General features: G+C 39.7%; 2 protein-coding genes across 7 annotated transcripts in view; one reads left to right on the top strand and one right to left on the bottom strand.

The window, feature by feature from the left end:
• Window positions 1–8,993, top strand: part of LOC139176522 (usherin-like) — a 43,838-nt gene extending 34,845 nt beyond the window's left edge. The window contains exons 7-8 of the mRNA XM_070768842.1: window positions 6,416–6,637; window positions 8,056–8,993. Of these exons, the coding sequence (XP_070624943.1) occupies window positions 6,416–6,637; window positions 8,056–8,145 (312 nt within the window). The 3' untranslated portion in view covers window positions 8,146–8,993. The remainder of the gene's footprint in view (window positions 1–6,415; window positions 6,638–8,055) is intronic.
• KCTD3 (potassium channel tetramerization domain containing 3) overlaps window positions 7,961–17,782 on the bottom strand; it is a 74,861-nt gene continuing 65,039 nt past the window's right edge. For 2 of the 6 annotated variants that reach the window (XM_070767936.1, XM_070767938.1), the window contains 3 exons: window positions 16,427–16,611; window positions 16,209–16,341; window positions 13,923–15,559 (listed from right to left, as the gene is read on the bottom strand). In XM_070767936.1, the coding sequence (XP_070624037.1) occupies window positions 14,998–15,559; window positions 16,209–16,341; window positions 16,427–16,611 (880 nt within the window). In that variant the 3' untranslated portion in view covers window positions 13,923–14,997. Of the gene's footprint in view, window positions 8,140–10,453; window positions 13,272–13,922; window positions 15,560–16,208; window positions 16,348–16,426; window positions 16,612–17,782 lie in introns of those variants that run through there. The other 4 variants (XM_070767932.1, XM_070767937.1, XM_070767935.1 and 1 more) reach the window with 3 other exon arrangements.

The following is a 17,782-nucleotide window of genomic DNA, read 5'->3' as shown; positions in this document are numbered from 1 at the left end:
AAAGCGAGGGAATTCCAGAAAGACATCTACCTCTGTTTCATCAGCTACACTAAAGCCTTTGACTGTGTGGATCATAACAAACTGTGGAAAGCTCTTAAAGAGATGGGAATACCAGGCCATCTTACCTGTCTCCTGAGAAACCTATATGCAAGTCAAGAAGCAACTGTTAGAACCCTATATGTAACAACTGGTTGGTTCAGGATTGAGAAAGAAGTATGACAGGGCTATCTATTGTCACCCTGTTTAACTTTTACACTGAGCACATCATGAGAAATGCCGGGCTGGATAAGTTACAAGCTGGAATCAAGACAGGTGGGAGAAACATTAACAATCTCAGATGATACCACTCTAATGGCAGAAAGCAAAGAGGAACTAAAGAATCTGTTGATGAAGGTGAAGGAGGGGAGTGAAAAAGCTGACTTAAAAATAAATATTAAAAAAAACTAAGATCATGACATCCAATCCCATTCCTTCGTGGCAAATAGAAGGGAAAAAGGTGGAAGCAGTGACAGATTTCCTCTTCTTAGGCTCTAAAATCACTGAAGATGGTGACTACAGCCATGAAATCAGATGATTGCTTCTTGGCAAGAAAGTTATGACAAACCTAGACAGTGTGTTGAAAAACAGAGACATCACTCTGCAACAAAGGTCTGTATAGTCAAGACTATGGTCTTCCCAATGGTCACATACAGTTGTGAGAGCTGGACTGTAAAGAGGGCAGAGCACCAAAGAATTGATGCCTTTGAACTAGAGAAGACTGGAGAAGACTCCTGTGAGTCCCTTGGAGATCAAACCAGTCAATTTTAAAGGAAGTCAACCCTGAATATTCACTGGAAGGACTGATGCTGAAGCTGATATTTTGGTCACCTAATGTGAACAGCTAACTCATTGGAAAAGTCCCTGATGTTGGGAAACATTGAGGACAGAAGAGGGTGTCAGTGAGATGGCTGGATGGCATCACCCATGCAATGGAAATGAACCTGGGCAAACTTTAGGAGATGGTGAGGGACAGGGATGCCTAGCGTGCTATAGTCCATGGGGTCACAAAGAGTCATTTATGACTGGATGACTGAAAATCAACAGTACATACATTAATGCTGTTTCAGATTCTTTTCCATAATAGATTATTACAGAGTATTACATTGAGTTCCTTGTGCTATATATTAGGTCCTTGTTGATTATCTGTTTTATACACAGTAGTGTATATATGTTAATCATAACCTTCTAATTTATTCCTACCCGTAACTTTCCCCTTTGTAACTGTGTTTGTTTTATTTTCAAAGTCTGTGAGTCTGTTTCTGTTTTTTAAGATCATTTGTATCACGTTTAGATTTCACATATAACTGGTATCATATGACATTTCCCTTTGTCTGTTGGGCTTACTTCCCTTAGTATCATTTCTAGGTCCATCCATGTTCCTTTAAATGGGATTGTTTCCTTCTTTAATGGCTGAGTAATAGTCCATTATGTGTATATACCACATCTGTTGATGGACATTCAGATTGCTTCCATGTCCTGGCTGTTGTAAATAGTGCTGCAATGAACACTGGTCTGCGTTTACTTTTTCCTGGTATGGTTTTCTCTGAATATATGCCCGGGTGTGTATGGTAGTTTTAGTTTCTTTAGGAACCTCCATCCTATTCTCCATAGTGGTTGTACCAATTTGCATTCCCACCAACAGGGGTAGGAGGGTTCCCCTTTCTCCATAACCTCTCAAGCAATTATTGTTCAGACTTTTTGATGATGGCCATTCTGACAGCTGCGAGGTGACACTTCATTGTAGTTTTTATTTGCATTTGTCTAATAATAAGTGATATTGAGCATCTCTTCACCTGTTTTTATTTTGTTTTTTGTTTTTTTTGGTCACCTGGATGTCTCCTGTAGAGACATGTCTGTTTGGATATTCTGCCCGTATTTGGATTGTGCTTTTATTTTTTTATTGAGCTGTATGAGCTGTTCATACCCTTTGGAGATTAATCCCTTTCTGGTCACATGGTTTGCAAATATTTTTTTCCCATTCTGTGGTTTGTCTTTTTGATTTCAGTGTTTTCCTTTGCTGTGCAAAACTTTTTAAGTTTAATTACATCTCACTTGTTTGTTTTTATTTACCATACTCTAGGAGGTAAATGTGAAAATATCCTGCTGCATATATGAAAAGATTCTTGCTTATCTCAACGAATGTTCTGCCCATACTTCCCACCAAGAGTTTTATAGTGTCTGGACTTCCATTTAGGTCTTTAATCCATTTTGAGTTATTTTCATGTATGGTCTTAGGAATTGTCCTAATTTCATTCTTTTACTTGTAGCTGCCCATTTTTCCCCAGGACCACTTATTGAAGAAACCATATTTTCTCATTGGTATATTCTTGCTTCTCTTCATAGATAGATGATAGGTGCATGGGTTTATTTATAGGCTCTATCCTGTACCATCGATCCATATTTCTGTTTTTGTGCCAAAACTGTACAGTTTTGATTACTGTAGTTTTGTAGTAAAGTCAGGGACCCTGATTCCTCCAGCAGGTCTTTCTTTCTCAAGATGCTTTGGCTATTCAGGATCTTTTATAAATTCTAAAAATTTTTGTTCTAGTTCTTTGAAAAATGCCATTGGTACTTTGATGGGGATTGCATTACATCTGTAGACCGCTTTGGGTTGTGTAGTCATTTTCACAATATTGATTCGTCTAAGCCAAGGATATGCTGTATCTCTCCGTTTGTGTCATATTTCTTTCATCAGTATCTTATAGTTTTCTGAGTACAGGTCCATTGCTTCCTTGGGTTTATTCTTGGGTATTTTATTCTTTTTGATGCAGTTGTAAATGGGATTGTTTCTTAAATTTCTCTCTCCAATCTTTCATTGTTAGTGTATAGGAATGCAAGAGATTTCTATGTATTAATTTTGTATCCTGCAACTTTATCAAATTCATTGATAGGTTCTAAAAGTTTCCTGGTGGAACCTTTTGAATTTTCTATGTATAGTATGATGTCATTTGCAAACAGTAACAGTTTTGCCTCTTTCCCAATTTGGATTCTCTTCATTTTTCTTCTGATTGCTCTGTCTAGGACTTTCAAAGGGAGAAGGCAATGGCACCCCACTCCAGTACTCTTGCCTGGAAAATCCCATGGATGGAGGAGCCTGGTGGGCTGCAGTCCATGGGGTCGCTAAGAGTCAGACACGACTGAATGACTTCACTTTCACTTTACACTTTCATGCATTGGAGAAGGAAATGGCAACCCACTCCAGTGTTCTTGCCTGGAGAATCCCAGGGACGGGGGAGCCTGGTGGCTGCAGTCCATGGGGTTGCACAGAGTGGGACACGACTGAAGTGACTTAGCAGCAGCAGCAGCAGGACTTTCAAAAATATAGTCAATTATAGTGGTGAGATTGGACATCCTTGTCTTTTCCTGATCTTGGAGGAAATACTTTCAGTTTTTCACCATTGAGCATGATGTTTGTTGTGGATTTGTCATTTATAGCCCTATTATGTTGAGATTGGTTCCCTCTGTGCCCACTTTCTAGAGTTTTGTAAATCATAAATGGATGATAACTTTTATCAAATGACTTTTATATATCTATTAACATGATCATGTGGTGTTTGTCTTTTCTGATGTGGTGTATCATCTTGATTGATTTACATATGTTGAATCATCCTTGTGACCCTAGTATGAATCCAAGTTGTTCATGGTGTTTGATCTTTCTTATGTATTGTTGGATTCTGTTTGCTAATATTTTGCTGAGAATTTTTGCATCTATATTCACCAATGATATTGGCCTGTAATTTTCTTTTTGGTGGTGTCTTTGTCTGGTTTTGGTATCAAGGTGATGGTGGCTTAATTGAATGTCTCTGGGAGTGTTCCCTTCTCTTCAGTCTTTTGGAAGAGTTAGAGAAGGATCAGTGTTTAAAATTTTTCTTTGTATGTTTGGTAGAATTTGCCTGTGAAGCCATTTGTAAGGAGTATCTTTTATTACCTACTCTTTTTGTTTTCATCACTCTAAGAGGTGGGTCAGAAAAGATCTTCCTGTGCTTTATGTCAGCAAGTGTTTATCCTATGTTTTCCTTTATGGTGTCTGGTCTTACATTTAGGTCTTTAATCCATTTGAGTTTATTTTAGGGTATGGTCTTAGGAGAGTGTTCTAATTTCATCCTTTTACTTGAAGCTGTCCAGTTTTCCCAGCACCATTTATTGAAGAAACTCTTTTCTCCACTGTATATTCTTGCCTCCTTTGCCATAGACTAGGTGACCACAGGTGCCTGGGTGTTATTTCTGAACTTTCTATGCTGTTCCATTGATCTATATTTGTTTCTGTTTAGTGCCATACTCCTGATTACTGTAGTTCTGTAGTATAGTCTGAAGTCAGGGAGTCCTATTCCTCCAGCTTCATTTTTCTTTCTCAAGATTGCTTTGGCTATTCAGCATCTTTTGCATTTCCTTACAACCTGTAAACATTTTTGTTCTAATCCTGCCTTCACACATTTAGTGGGCCTCTTCTTTGCTCTGTGTTGTCGCTGCATGTCAGGGGCAGGGCCTGCTCCTGAGTTGTTGGAGTAGAAGCCCTCGGTTCCATTGCTGAGCTGCAGTGAGAGGTAGCCAGAACTGGAGAGCTCCTGCTGGGAGAGGTGCTTTGGCTGGGGTATTCCCTCCCCGAGCTGTCTACTGTGGGGTGCATCCTGTGGTGTCACCTGCACAGGCTCACAGAATGAACTGCTGGCAATACCCCTGGCACCGCCTCCACTGGGAATGCAGTCATTTGGCCCTGTGTCCCTCAGGCGCTGTGGTTACAAGGCCACCAGCACAGACCCTTAGGTGCCCACTCACTGAAGTCGGGACCACAGTGGTCATGTACCTGGAGCCATCATGGGAGCTGTGGAAGCCCCCCAGCCCCACCTCTGCATGTACATGCCACAAAGCTCATAGCTGCTGAGACCAGACTGGTGCCAGACATGGAAACACCTACTGTCCTGCTCCCAGAGCCCTTAGAGGCAGCTTGATGAAAGAGGCTATTATGGCAGGCCACGCCCACCCCTTCACACACCCTTTAGCAACAGTACTTTGCTGCTGGGGTGGGCCCAGGCTTTTTCTGCAATCACACTTTAGCCCTTTCTGGCTGTCTTTGTGTAGCCAACCTGTGCTCTCCCTGGGCCCGTTCTGAACCCCAAGTTTCAGCACCCAGCCCCTGCACGTACAGGCCGGTGTGCATCTTGGGCCATGTACTGCAGCAAGATAACACCAATCCTCTTTGCCAGTCTGTCTTCTGCCTGCTTCCACCATAGCCAGAGCACCAGTCAGTACATTCATCTTCCGAGTCTCTGAAGCTTGCTTTCTGTCCAGACTGACCTCCTGGCCAGTGAAGGGGCTTCCCAGGGCACAGAACAGTTTCCTCTTCCACGGCTCCTTCCCTGGGGCCAGGTCCCATCCAGATTCCTTTTTCCCTTGGTTATATGGAGTTCTTTCTTGCACTTCTGGGTGTCTGATATCTACTGCCATCATTCAGTAAGGTATCACGTGAGAATCCATCCATGTGTAGATGTATTTCTGATGCATTTGTGGGAGGAGGTGAGACCCAAAGTCCTTTTTATTCCCCCATCTTGATTCTTCCCTCCATAGCATTTGTTTTTAAATGTTCCACAGACTGATCCTCCACTTTTGTTTTCAGTTTGACTCTGTGGCTGATGTATCTGATGTGTCGAGCAATGTCACCCTAAAAAGTTACACTGTGCACTTGGAGGTACCTCTGTGTGCTGCATAATGCATGATCTCTGCATGGTGTGTCAACTGCATGATGATAAGCCACACAGTTTGGTTAAATCAGCTCAATCAGAAACCTGATGTTTAGAGTGGCTACATTTCTTAATGGCACATTCTAGAACCTAATCCTAGAGTACTTTTCTTTCTGATGTGTTTTGGGTCCTCTTTATTTTGGAAGCTTTGCAACAAGGGGAACAAGGTGGGATGAGAAAAGAAGGTAAGAGTCAAGTTCTGTACATAAATCCAGGAATTTTAAAGTGAAATACAACTGCTCACTTAGTGACTATGAGAGAATACTGCTTTTTTCTCTGGGAAAGGAAAGTTGTCGAGGAGGTTCTGTGCTGATGGCCATGAGGAGCTTACCTTGCTACCCCTCACCCTCACTCTACTGCTTTGCTATGCAGCAGCCCTGTCCACAGGGAAACACAGCCAGTGCCCCAGCCAGTACATGAGCTCTTGGAGGCCCCAAGGACACTGGCTGTCTAATAAGACCATTAGCTTATTATCTCACTTTACCAGGAAGTTATGAGCTACAGTATTCCTGATGTACACAATTGTGTAGGATATGGGGACAGTGTTCCCTTCGTTGACAATGTGACACATGATTTTTTCTCTTGCTTAAAGCCCATTTTCTTTAGACCTTACTCACCAAGAGCAACTTTCTCTTCAGGGCTTAGCTGATACCAAAATCCCCCGGTCTGGGACACCTGTGAGCATTAGGAGCAACCGAAGCCTGTCTGTTCTGCGCATCCCAAGTCAGAGTCACGGCAGTCAGACCTATTCCCAAGGCTCTCTCCACCGGAGTGTCAGCCAACTCATGGACATTCAAGACAAGAAGGTCTTGATAGACGACTCACTGTGGGAAACCATCATGGGCCATGACAGCGGACTGGTGAGTCGTTTCCTAATCTGGAGCCTTTGTTAAACACAAATATGTAACAGGTGGCATGGTTTCCTGTACCCCGCAGAACAATCATCTCCCAAACACTCAGTTCATCCCTCTGACCACTTACCCAATTATTTTGTAACGACACGTTTACCTGCCTGAGTAGTGGGGGAGAAACTGTCTTATTCTTTTGGCACACAATAGAGGCTCAAAAAATACATTCATGTGTAAGTGAAGAGATGAACAGGTTCTACTTCATTAACTTGGACAGGACATGACTGAAAACACTGGAACATGCCTAATTGAGACATGAAGTACAAGCTCCTATTTTACTAAAGGAAAAAAAAAAGATACGTATTTTCCTTCTCGTTTATGGTTAGAGGAGAAAGAGAGTCTCTCAATAGGATCTATAGTTTCTTTTCAAAAAACTCAGAAAATCATGATAAATATAAGAGCATTGGTATGTATAAACCTCACTTTTCATAACTCCAGCCCAGGGGATACAAAAAGTTAACCTCCTCATTATCTAATACTTTTTTGAGTCCCTAGCTCTGGTTCTACATTTGACTCTCACTCACTCTCTGCCCCCCTAATTCTCACTTTTGCTTCACTGAAATGTTGATGATTTTCATAAAGACTTCCTTAACTAATGGCAAGAAATAAACTTTCATGGCTCCAGATTTCAGTCACACATACACACAAAATAAAATTGATAGTCCTTCTGGTTTGTTAGGATGATGATATATAATAAGGACTTTAAAATCATGAGCCTGTTTGAAGTTATGATGACTACTGAATTCTGTGACTCCATTTCAGATGTGACGTTTCTATGTCAGGAATAATTATATTAGGTTGAAACAAAGAATTTGTTAATTGATCATATTTGACATACAAAATGGCAATTTCATATAGTTCAATATATTACATTGAAGGCTAGATGCATGTGTGCTCTTACCCAAGGACACACATCTAATCGTAATTTTTTTTTGGAACTGGGGATCTTAAAAGCACTGATTACAGCACCTCCATTCTTCACTATTGTACTGTGCTGACATTTTTGCTTACTTTTGACCATACTAGTAATAGGCAGTATGCAAAGCAATTCAGTGAAAGCTTTTTAAGATATCCGTATGTGGCAAATTATCTGTTCATTATAACATTATAATCCGTATTCCTAGCCCTATTCAATTAAAAAAAAAAAAAAAACAGTAAGAAGATCGGACATAATGAAGCACAACAGCTTGCATTCTGGCTCTTCTGCTTAAATTCTGAACTGAATCATATGAAACCTCCCCACTTTCGGATGAGAAAACTGAGGGTTACACTGTGCCATGTCTTAACCTTTTAATGCTCAAAAGATACACATTTTGTGTAACACTGTTGCCAGCAAATATCCTAACCAGTGAGGACTGGTGTCTTTTCAGTATGTGGATGAAGAGGACCTGATGAACGCCATCAAGGGTTTTAGCTCTGTGACTAAGGAACACACCACATTCACCGACACCCACCTGTGAAGGATGGAAACCTGTAAGACATAAGCTGGATGCAGGCCCCACCCCCCATCACCACTGGGTTATCAGATATCATAAATGCTGAAAAGCTATTGCTTGTCATGTTGTAATCCTTTAAAGATGAGTGTTTTTGAAATTATTTCTCCCTAATCGAGGTCTAAGTTGTTTTTCTGGCAGTCTAAAATGAGGGGTTTCTGAAATTTTATGTCCAAGTGAAAATGCTTATTTTGCTCTCCTTATTTTGAGGACATTAAGCACGTAACTGTCACTTGGCTATGTTTGGCAGTGACACGGCTATTTAAATGAATATTCAGTGGCAATTTCAGGTTGGCCCACAGTTGCTACAGGTAAGTTACTAATTTAAAAGCTAAGGGGTTCTTCTGAGAGGATGTCATTGCTGCTGCTTTAAGCAGCAGAACACTGCTTCTGCTCTCAGCTCCTGGTTTATGGAAGTTGAAATAAACCAGTGAGGAACCATTCTAGTAACAGCTGCAAAATCAAATCCCAATGTCAGATCAAGCTGAAACACTCAAAGAGAAACAAACTGCATTGAGGCTATACATTTGACTGTGTAGGTTTCTATTTGATTATGATGTTTAGGGATAAGTATTTACCAAACCACATATACTTATAAATGTCTGTTCTTACATGTATGAATCTTCTAAAAATCTGAGGAACAAGCAGCTAACTTATATATTTCAAAGAGAAAAATGAACTGTTTTGATATTTTACATAATTTTGACACTCTAGTCATTACTTTTTATAGAATTCTGTCAATTCACTGAATACCCAGGAATACCTTCACCTTGGCACATTCTATATGGAAACTACTGTTTTATTTGCATTTTTAACTAGCCTACGTGGAATTAAAGAAGAAAATTTATGTTCCTTCCAGCTTTGAAAATGTTTAAAATAACACATAAATATACATGTTTAACATATCTGTCCTATATTCCTTCATTTCAGAGAACTACTAGAATCATTAAAAGGAGAAATTGGTACTTTAACTGTTAAAGTGACTAATGACCAATTTCCATGAGTCAAAAAGTTTTTGTTATATACTCTATTTGGATTAGAAAGTTATTGGTAAGTCCTACCTCAAGAAACACTTTCCTCCCCAAGTAAACATAAAATGAAAAGTATTTAAGTTTATTCTTCACAGAAAACACTGTAAGAAAACCTCTTCTTCATTCTTAGAGGTCTTAATGATTCTGGGAAATTACTTTTGAGTCTGTATATCTCAAACACAATTGTTGGACATACTTTGTGAATTACATTCAGAGATAAGTAGATTACCCCAAAGCTGAGCTGTCAAAACTTGGAGCACAAGGAATAACTTTGCCTATTCTGCCTGAAAATGAGGAATCACACTAACTGTCCAGCAGTCAAAGAAAGACCATGGACTTTGAGGGCACTGAGACTTTATCCCAATTTGCGAAAGAGCAGCTCCTCAGAATGACCAACTCCTGGACAAGCCTTGCCAACAGTAAGTGTCAAAAGCGCAGACCAGTGTTAAGCCCAAGTTCTGCCCCCTCGTTAGAACTGCTACAAACGAATCCATGAATTCATTAGCTGACTCGTTCACGTTTTGATCCCCTGGCTCACAGGGGACAGAAGCCTGCATGGCTTCCACCCACACCAACCCCGCAACAACTCTGAACATGACTTGTATCGATTTCAGAGAAGCACACGATGTTGTCTTCCTGCTTTAGGTGGTACCCGGTGCCAAGCCTCTACTCAACAGTCAGACTCACCCCTAGATATTCTGATTCAACTGGTCTGGGGTGGCACTGAGGTGTCAGTACTTCTAAAAGCCTCCAGGTGTTCCTCATGTGGAGACCCGGTTTTGTGAAGAACCTGAAAGAATACATGCTGTGCACTGGGACTCCGGTCCTTGCCCACTTCTCCTTTGCAGAGGCGACAGCAGACAGCTCTCTGTACACCTCCTGGCTCTGGTCCCATCACATGCTCAGCTTCAGTTTCAAGACCTGCTGTATGGTGTCTAACAGTAACTGATGAGAGCGCACAGCTATGCTTGCGTAAGCTCAACTAAGAACTGCACTTATCGATGATCTGTTGTCATTGCTGCCTGAATGTGAGATCTGTATTGGTACCTTATGCTGACCTAAAAATCATCTTGGCATCAATATAATTCAACCTGAACAACCTGTAAATAAAACATAGTCCAGGTGGAATAATTCAGTGAGTAGGAACTTAATTATGTCACACGTGAATAGTAGTTTATTTCCAATGCACAGATATCATGTAATTAATCGAAAGGTGGTTTGCTTAATAAATATTTAACTGTGAACCAAGTTTGATTTAATATATTTATGAAAAAATACTCTGAACAGCTCTGGGTTGTATTTACAGTTTACACATAATGATAAAGGTGAGCCCATTTAAGAAAACAGGATATTCTGAATAATCGATGTACATTAGAATCAATGTAACACATTTTGTAAGACGTGAGTCCCAACCGGCAGAGATACATATTTAGCAAATAACCTCACGTGGCTCTGATATGTAAGCCTGGATGAGAAAGCCAGAAAAAGACCACAGGCTGCAGAGACAGATGTGGGTTCATGAGGTGGCTCAGTAGCTAAGGAGCTTTGTGGTGAAGCTATTGATCCTCAGAGGGCCTTGGTAATCTCATCTTGAAAGAGGATAAGAATACTTATCCAGTTGACATGAAAATACTTATTTCATAATTACTGGGAAAACTTGACATCATGAGAATTATAATTCTGTTGTTTTTCATCTGTCACACAAAGTATATACATAGATTCATTTTTTTCCTCCACGTTTGTGTGTTTTGCAGTTTTTTTCTTATAGCTGATTTCTAATCTCATAGCACCGAGGCTGGGAAAGATACTTGATTACAATTTCAGTTTTCTTAAATTTACCGAGGCTTGATTTGTGATCCAAGATGTGATCTATCGTGGACAATGTTTTGTGTGCACTTGAGAAGAAAGTGTATTCTCCTGCTTTCGGATGGAATGTCCTATAAATATCAATTAAGCCTATCTAAGCTATTGTGTCATTTAAGGCCTGTTTCCTTACTAATTTTCTGTCTGGATGGACGATCTGCCCATTTAGGTAAGTGGGATGTTCAAGTCCCCCCAGTGTTATTGTGTTACTGTCCATTTCTCCTTTTATGTCTGTTAATATTTGCTCTGTATTTTGAAGTTTGCCTTTACCAGTGAGCTTTCCCAAGGGTAATTTTGTTTCTAGTGTTTTGGGCTTTTCCACTTCCTTTGGCTTTTGCTGTAAAGCTAGTTTGACGGTACTGAATTCTTAGCTTTTGCTTGTGTATAAAGCTTTCTATCTCTCTGTCAAATCTGAACAAGAGCCTTGCTAGGTAGAGTATTCTTGGTTGTAGGATTCTCTCTTTCATCACTTTAAATATATCATGCCTTCTGGATTGCAGAGTTTCTGCTGAAGAATCAGCTGACGGTCTTAGGGGACTCCCATGTATGTTATTTGTTGCTCTTCCCCTTGTTGCTTTTAATCTTTTCTTTTTGTCTTTTTTTTTGGTCAGTCTGACTACTGTGTGTCTCAGCATGTTCCTCCTTGGGCTTATCCTGTATGGGACTGTCTGTGCTGGGTGACTATTTCCTTTCCCATGTTTCAGCTGTTACCACTTCAAATATTTTCTCAGGCCCTTTCTCTCCCTCTTTTCCTTCTGTGACCCACCTATAATGCAAACATTGGTGCATTTAACGTTATCCCAGGGGTTTCTTCCATTCTTTGTCTCACTTATTCTGCTATTGATTCCTTCTAGTGTATGTTTCAATTATTGTTCATCTGTTTGCACTTTAGCTCTTCATTAAAATTTTTGTCTTTATTCTTTCACCAGGTTCTTGGATCCTCTTTAGGGTGATTACTCTGCACTCTTTCACAGACAGGCTGGCTATCTCCACTTCACTTAGCTATTCTGTGGGGGTTTTATCTTGTTCCTTTGGGACGTATTCCTCTGCTCATTGTTTACATTTGTTTGTATTTTTGTGTGTGTAGGAGCTTAGTTACGCTTCTCCATCTTAGAGAAGGGGCCCTTTGTAGGGGATATCCTTTGTGTCCCAGCAGAGGATCAGGAACCAGTTGGTCCTAGCGTAGACTCTGATCTGTGTTATAAACTCAGTTCTGCAGAACCCTACTATCCTTGCTTCTGGCGTCTGCTCCCTGATGGGTGAGGCTCTGTGTAGGTTTTCTGGGTGGGAGGGGCTCATGCCTCCTTACTGGTGTGTGCAGCAAGGTCTTGGGCCTTTGGTGGGCCAAGCTCTGTCAAAGGATGTGTCTAGGGGCGGCTGAGAGTCAGGAAGTCTAGGCAGCTTGTCTGCTGATGGACAGGGCCATTTCCTACCCCTCTGGTTGTCTGGCCTGAGGCGTCCAGCATTGGAGCTTACAGGCTGTTGGGTCTCAGTGCTAAGGACTCAAAATGTCTGACTCCACGCAGCATTCACATAGGTCCCCACTGTATCAGCCACCAGCTTTTATGATGGCAGACAGCCACAGCCGCCCCCACCTCCCAAGGAGACCCTCCAAGACCAGGAAGTAGGTCTGGCCCAGGTTTGTGTGGAGTCTCAGCTTTCGCCCTGAGCACGTGTGTGTGTCCTCCGAGGGTGGAGGCAGTTCCCCCCATCCTGGGGGGCTCCTGCAGTTAAGCCCTGCTGGCCTGCAAACCCCAATGCTCTGGAGGCTCCTCCTCCAGAGACTGACCCCTGCGCTGGGGAGCCTGGCATGGGGCTCAGCTTCCACTCCTGTGGGAGAAGTTCTGTGATTTAATTATTCTCCAGTCTGAGGGTTGTCCAGCTGGGTGGTATGGGATCTGATTACACCATGAGTGCACCTGTCCTTTCACCTCTTGATTGCATCTTCATGTCTCTGGATGTAATTTTTTTTTTTTTTTTTTGGTGTGCTCAAAGAGAGGAGACTGAGTCCTACTCTAGCACCTCAGCTGAAAAATCTGTTCATGGTTCTGGAGGCTGTGAGCCTGGCATCAAGGTGCCATGGAGATTTGGTTTCTGGTGAGAGCTCTCTTGTAGACGGCCATCTTCTCTCACGTCCTCACGTGGCCTTTTTTCTGACATCTTATTCCTCCTCACACAATGGACAGTGCTCCTGTTCTCCTAAGAAGTGAGAGAGGTTCACACGGTGCAGGTGGTTCTGGAGGTTTTCCCCCTTTTGGACTAAAAAAGAAAACTATCCCTGCTATGCCTAAGATTTTTCATTATAATCTGCTGAAGTTTACAAAGTTACGTGCCAGAATAGACTCAAATTTCTGCTACACCATCAAGGTGCAAGCTCTTTTTACAGGGAAGAAAAACAACCTGACTGTAGTGCAAATATTGACAGAATAACTAGAGTGAGCTGCCGCTGCAGGTGTTCTTTTGTTTTTCAGAATTACACTAAAATCCCATAAAGAGCCCTTTTACTCTTGGAAAAGACTGGGTAAGTATTTAATTTTTAGTTTTCTTACTTGCCCACCCAACTTTTTACATGAGTATAATAATGAGAAAAAGGGTTTAAGAGATAAATACAATCCTTGGTAATACTGAAATTATGCTTTGTGTACCCTTTTCCCTGACAATACAAGTTAGTTTTCATACATATAAGATCCTCCCTCTTTCCTTTATTATGGGAGGAAGCAAAGCATGAACAAAACCTAAGTACACTTTAAACAGGATTACTATTCCTTAAATAACTGAAAACACCTAGTCTTAATCATTTTTATTTGCCTCACTTGACAAATAATTACAAGAAAGTGTCTATGAAACCACTGGCAATATAATAAACTTTAAAGAATTTATTTTGACTTGACCCACTTATATTTCTCAGAATGGGAATATATACATTATTCATCAATAAATGCTTAATGCTTTAAATTTACAATTACCTTACTTGCAGAAATTTGGAAATCAATTAAATCAAAGTACAAAAGATTTTTTTGTTCTTATATTTAAAATAAAATTTCTATAGCAGCCAAAACCTTTAACCAAAAATTCAGAAGTGCAGTCTCTTAAGTTTAACAAAATGGCCACATTCTAATTTAATTATCTTCATTATTAACACAAGAAAAAAATATGATATGGTGGCTCCTCAAACAAGGCAAATTAGTAATTGGTAGTTTTCTTTTCTGGGCACTCGAAACTGTCTTTATTTCATCTGTTCAAACAGTTGCTCCAACTTTAAAGAAAGTTTAAATGGATTTTTGACATTTAATATTGGTAATGCTTGCCAAGACTTAAGTACTCCAACAATGAGAATCAGAAAATGACCACAATTAAAATTATCCTAAAGGACTCAGTACTACACAGAGCAATCTGGTATTCAATAGTGTTTTTGAATTACATATTTTTCCACAAACATAGCACCTCATTAAATACCTGGTAAACCACTCTGCAGTCACAGTAAGGGTTGGGAGATTAAGTTCCAAAGAGAATTATGGAATTTGTTAAACAGAACATTGCAAGACAAAGCTCAGGCAAAATCAGCATAAGGAATGCAGTCTGTTGATTCTCACACTCTAAGGGGATGGTCATCTATAATGGGCACCATCTTATTGAGACATGGTATTAATACTATGCTTCCAAAATCCAGAGTAGATAAACATGGAAATGGACTCCTTCTTTACAAATGATCTATTAAATGTGCCTGTAAAACTAAAAAAAATTTCCAAAAGATCAGATGAGATATGGTTATTTTATCTCCTTAACCCAGGTAACTCTGTCAAAAAGATGATACTAAATGAAGTCCAATCTTAATATGTAAAGTTTTGGTGTAAAAGCTAATTGAAATCCAGTAGAGTTTAACTCTCTTCTGAATAACGAAACTACTACTCACTTTGCTGAGTTGTCACAAGCTGTACTCTTGACCTGAAGAATCACTTTTCTTGTGCCGAGGAGAGGGCGCAGTCTTTGTAGGAGACGGGGATGCAGTACCAGGTGAGTCAGTTCCTCCATCAGACGTACTTGGTGAAGATGCCAAGTGAGGGACTTTCTTTCTTCCGAGGAATCCTCCTCCTTCAAACCCTCCTTTCTTCCGTGACTCCACTTTATTTTCATTTTCATCTTCTGATGACCTTTTCTTGGATTCCAGAAAACCTTCGGCTAGTCTATGAACTTCCACTACACTATCTGATTCTCTCAAGCTTTTAACTTCTGTTCCAGGAGACTTCCTCTCAGACACATTACATTCCCCCGCTGCCCTCTTAACTTCGGCTTGTATTGGACCCAAGTTACCATTTTCAGGGACAGCTCTTTCTATGTTTCTGTTCAAATTCACAGTCTGGAAGTCCCTATAACTGTGAAAGCTCTCAGTCCTCCTTGCTCTTGCTAACAAAGGACTTTCTCTGTAAGGCCTAATGGAGCCATAAGTAGCTGCTTCGTGGATGGTTTCATGGTGCTGGAGCTGAAGACTGAAATACAAAAGTCACATGTCGTCTTGGGAATTTTCAGGGGCACATCTAATAAACTACCAGTTTAAATATATATAAAGAATATTATACATAAAAATGTATCTTAGCATGCTATATAAAAATACATCTTAAGCACTCTATATACTATGTGTATAAAATTAACAATGCAAATAATACCATACATATATTCACAATGAAGCTAGATTCCTAAATAGCTGAAAAAAGCCAGGGGAAAAACACCTTTAAAATCAATGTGGAACTAATATAGTTTCAGTATGTGGCCCTTAGTTCACATTTTGGGATTTTTCAAAAATATGCTTAACTAAAAGCAAACATGTCATTGTATTAAAGTACATACTGTTTAAGACTAAAGGGGTAATTTTGGTTAATATGTCCCTGAGACAATAGGAACAAAAGTTCCACATAGCATCTAAGGGGACATGTGATTTTTCTAATTTCCTTTGAATGAATTCTTGATCACGTTAACAGACATCTAAATTGAACTTTATTTAAAAAAATTTTTAAAAATTGAATAGTGACAAAGTATGATTTTAAAATGTACTTTGAAAAATTTGGTTTTAAAAGGTTATGTGATTACAGTATTTTAGCCAATTTTCCAAAAAGCAATCGATTCAGTGCATGAACCTACCTAGAACTTGATTCGCGAAGACGGCTATGCTGAACCACAGAAGTTGCTGGACTGATATTAGGAGTGGCGCAGCGAGATGTGCTCAGGTCACACTGATCCAGTAATTTGAGTAGTTCTTCTTCAGTTGGACCACCTACGTCTTAGGAAAACATACACCACTGTAATCATTTGCATCCAAAGCCTACCCTGTGACGAACACTGTTCCTTAAGGAACATACCCTTATCCTCGCTTTTGTTGACCATATCCATGGCGGTGGTCAGGTCCCACATCTGAATGCTGCCGTTGGTGTGGCCTGTGAACAAGTACCGCCTTGGCCTGGAGCCCATCCTGCTGGAGCCCTCACATTCTCTTACTGTAAATGAGGATATTGTAGTACAGTCAACAGCTTGGATTTCGCAGATTCTGCAAAACATAGTGTGCAGCTGTTAACTATGGAGAACCAATCACATTTTGTAATTCAGACTTTTAAAATTGCCTTTTTTCAAAGTTATAGTCAAATATTCCACATATATAAAACAGATTTAAAGGGATCAAAGAAAGTCCATAAAATTCAAGGCTTGTTTCTTTGAACCTAGAGAAAAGGCTCTTATAAAACAATGTATTAAGTAACTGAACTAAGACAAATAAATCAATCTTAAAAGAAAATTTAAAAGAGCCTTGATGAGAATTAAGCAATTATTCAAAAGGAAGTTACTAAACTAAAAAGGCATAAAGAAAGCAAGCAGGCATGATACTAGAAAAAAAAAAATCTTGAAATCATTTAACATTTCTGTGAAAATTTTAAAAATCTAAAACCAGAAATGTACAGCTATATGGAGATGTCTAAACAGTATCCTCCAATAAATTAATATTGTTAGTTATTAAAATGCTTTGAAGTTATTTTCATTGATTTTTTTTTCCATAAAAGATAAATAGTAATCCACATTTGACAAATGAGAAGACCAATAAATAATGTCAGTAAATGATGTGCCAAAGTCATAGAAAGGTTAACAAAATTGTACTTGATTGAAATATTTATCCCAGCCCACTTTAAAAAAAAGAAAAAAAGATTAAGAACAATTAATGCCAGGCAAATGCAAGGTCAAAAAATGAAGAGGAAATACAATTCATATTAATAAGAGAGACACAGGCAAAGAATATGAAGCTTAGTTGAGCTTCCCAGCAGGCAGGGAAACGGAGAGGGAGGGGAAGAGTTGACTCCTGCAGTGCCCACACAGAGTGATAGAAGCTATCCCAGTCTCATTCCCAACCTCAAGGGAAAAAGCTTGTAACATTTTACAGCTGAGTGTGAAGTTTGTATAATTACTTTTGCAGATATTATTCATCAGGTTAAAGAATGTGGCTTTATTAAGTGCTAGGATTCTTTTTTTTTAATCAAATGGTTGCCAAACTATCAAATGTTTTTTTCTGTTTATTAAGATGATCATTTTTCAATATTACGTATGAACTGACAAAATATTTTTTAAAATCTTGATTCCTGTTTAGAACAACTATAGTCAGCTCTCCATGATGTGGAACCCACACAGACAGAGGGCTGAGTGCACTGTATCATTTTATATATGGGACCTGAGTA

This window comes from Bos indicus, chromosome 16 (assembly GCF_029378745.1).
Source record: "Bos indicus isolate NIAB-ARS_2022 breed Sahiwal x Tharparkar chromosome 16, NIAB-ARS_B.indTharparkar_mat_pri_1.0, whole genome shotgun sequence".
NCBI classification, from domain to species: Eukaryota; Metazoa; Chordata; class Mammalia; order Artiodactyla; family Bovidae; genus Bos; species Bos indicus.
Note: the sequence above shows the minus strand (reverse complement) of the source record. Positions and strands in the feature narration are given on the sequence as shown.